Source organism: Engraulis encrasicolus, unplaced genomic scaffold, assembly GCF_034702125.1.
Source record: "Engraulis encrasicolus isolate BLACKSEA-1 unplaced genomic scaffold, IST_EnEncr_1.0 scaffold_38_np1212, whole genome shotgun sequence".
In the NCBI taxonomy this organism is placed as follows: Eukaryota; Metazoa; Chordata; class Actinopteri; order Clupeiformes; family Engraulidae; genus Engraulis; species Engraulis encrasicolus.
The window spans coordinates 474,502-477,001 of NW_026945687.1; the positions used below are offsets into that span (position 1 = coordinate 474,502).

General features: G+C 43.8%; 1 protein-coding gene across 1 annotated transcript in view; it reads right to left on the reverse strand.

The window, feature by feature from the left end:
* The window catches only part of LOC134443893 (NADPH oxidase 4), a 42,848-nt gene that overhangs the window by 6,361 nt on the left and 33,987 nt on the right, over positions 1-2,500 (reverse strand). Inside the window, exon 14 of the mRNA XM_063193425.1 lies at positions 2,454-2,500. This exon is cut by the window's right edge and continues 73 nt beyond it. Within this exon, the coding sequence (XP_063049495.1) occupies positions 2,454-2,500 (47 nt within the window). The remainder of the gene's footprint in view (positions 1-2,453) is intronic.

The window sequence follows — 2,500 nt, forward strand, 5'->3', positions numbered from 1 at the left end:
CAACTGCTGAGTTCCCTCCCGTCCTATACTCAGTTTCCCCATTCATTTTTCCCATTGACTCTCAGGTCTCACTAATCGCGAAATAGCACCCCGAAGGCGTCAGCAAGATGGCGGCGACTGTAACGTCCCCTCCCCTTCTCCCTAAACCGTGAGTGCGTTTTAATATGCGACCTTGCCTCCTCCACTTGCTTCTCGTCATGATGACATCACTGACAACAGCATTATATTTCAATATCTTGCAAAAGCTCAACTGTAAAGTCTTTTTCTAATTTGCAATTGGGATGGCGAATGAGAAACAGTCCCTCAAAAGGCGAGGATGACCGCTAGGAAACTTTATCGTGTTCTCCACGGAGGAGAGGCCAGGAGGCGGGACGAGGAGGCCAAGCTGCTGTGCCCCCCCTGGGTCTATTCACCTAAACATGCTGATATGGTCATTAATATGCAACAAATGAGTATTTTTTTTCTGAATACAGTAAATATAAAGTACAAGATAAAATGCCACAAATGCTTAACCACCATAGCCCTAATAAAGAAATAAATGAATAGGCTACACTATTTAGACATTGTCAGTAGACCTAAATGTGAAATAATAAGTGAACAGTGATCCCTTGAAATAATGGGATTGTCCCGTAATTGGAAACAAAAGTACTGTTCTATATAGAGCTGAAACTGAGCCCACTGTTCAGAATTCTGGCGTCAGGGTGTCTGAGTCTGTGTCTGTGTCTGTACCAGTGACGTTTTGCACACGCTGTTATTGTCTCCTACGATTGGTGCAGACCTTCGTGCACGAGCTGGACACGAGCTCATTTGCATAGACTTTCGCGCCACAAACTGGTCAGCAGGGTCGGAGCTATGCGATGCAGCGCAGTGTGACCAGAACAGGAGTCCACGCTGGACTGTTTGTTAATGCAGGAGTCATCTCTACCTTTTCTCTCCGTTTCTTTCAATCTCTCTTTCACTCCACGGACATCTCAGACTCCTAATGTCCACCTCTCTGTGTTATACCGTGCGTCTTTGAGAACGTAAGTTGCTATTACTGTGTTGTTACTGTATTGTTTGTGTACTACTCGCGGTTGTTTGTTATTTTGCAACATCGCGACGGCAGCGCGAGTATGTCCGTGTTTCACTGTTTGTCTGTTATATTTGTAATAGCATTTATTGTTCCTCTATGCCGCGGTTTTATCAGAATGTCGCTGATTTGTTGAGCAGTGTGTTACTTTGGCAGAGTAGCGTTACACATGTCAGTGTTTCATTCAAGAGCTGCGTGACCTGTTCTCCTCTGTGCGTGTAGTCACGCAGGGAGCGCTTGTCTCATCCCATTTAAAGGAGCCACGCTCCTTTTTCCTTATACAACACACTCGGTGTGTTTTCATTGGGTTTGCACTGTGTAACTTGCTATAGGCATTTACACATGTGTGTAGGTTAAGGATATTTGTTTTAGACATTTATCCATTGTCTTATGGTAAGATATTTGCTCTCAGCATTTATCCTTCTTTTCCTTGTATATTTTGTATATATTGTATTTCATTTATTCAGGAATGTTGTGCATTCGTGTTTATTATGTTCAGGCCTGTTATGTATATTCATGTTCATTATGTATATATTTACTTATGTCTTTTTGTATTTTCTATTTTATTCTATTTCAGTAAACCACGGTTCATTGGTTTCAAGGGTTCCCTACAACGTGTGTGTGTGTCTCTTCATTTGGGATTATCTATTTTTGTTCTGGCCGGACAACCTGTGCAGTTTACTATTTTTCCCTGAATCAGCCCTATACAGTCCTTTCACCGTATCATAACTAGCACCATTTTTCACACCCACAATTTGGCTAAAATGCAGGAAATTGCATCTAAGAAATACAACATTTTCTGGGGGAGAACCCCCATACCCCCCTTCAAGGTGCCCCCCCATACTCCATCAAATGCCCGTCCAAAGACTTGGTTCTGCAGCCGGGTCTGAACAGCACACATATAGAGGATTAGAGACATATTCAAGGCTGCCTGGGCAGGATACCATCCTTCACCAGCGGGGGGCGACAGAGAGGCAAGAGAGGCATACTGTAGTTATACTAGGGAGAAAAACAACATATATACATATTTACACAGATACAACACAACATATACGTAGACAGATACAACACAACATAAATAGAGGATATAGACAGAGAGAGTAGAGAGAGAGAGGTTCCATTGTTTCCTGGTTCTATTATGGCCCCCCTTAGGCAGACCTAGGCAGACCTAAGGACTGTTCTATTCATTGTAGGAGCATTATGACACGCCCCTTTAGGCAGACCGGAACCTGGTCACATTAGGTGCCCATAGAAACCTATTATGTTGGCATATCTCTATATACTTAAAGAATCTCTGATATAGACATATTCAAGGCTGTCTGTGTTGATGGACAGCTGAGTCCCGCCCCCCCTGTGTTGATGGACAGCTGTGGCGGCCACTCACAGGAGCGTATGCAGGATGCAGGCGAATGGCGTGACTCCGATGCCGCC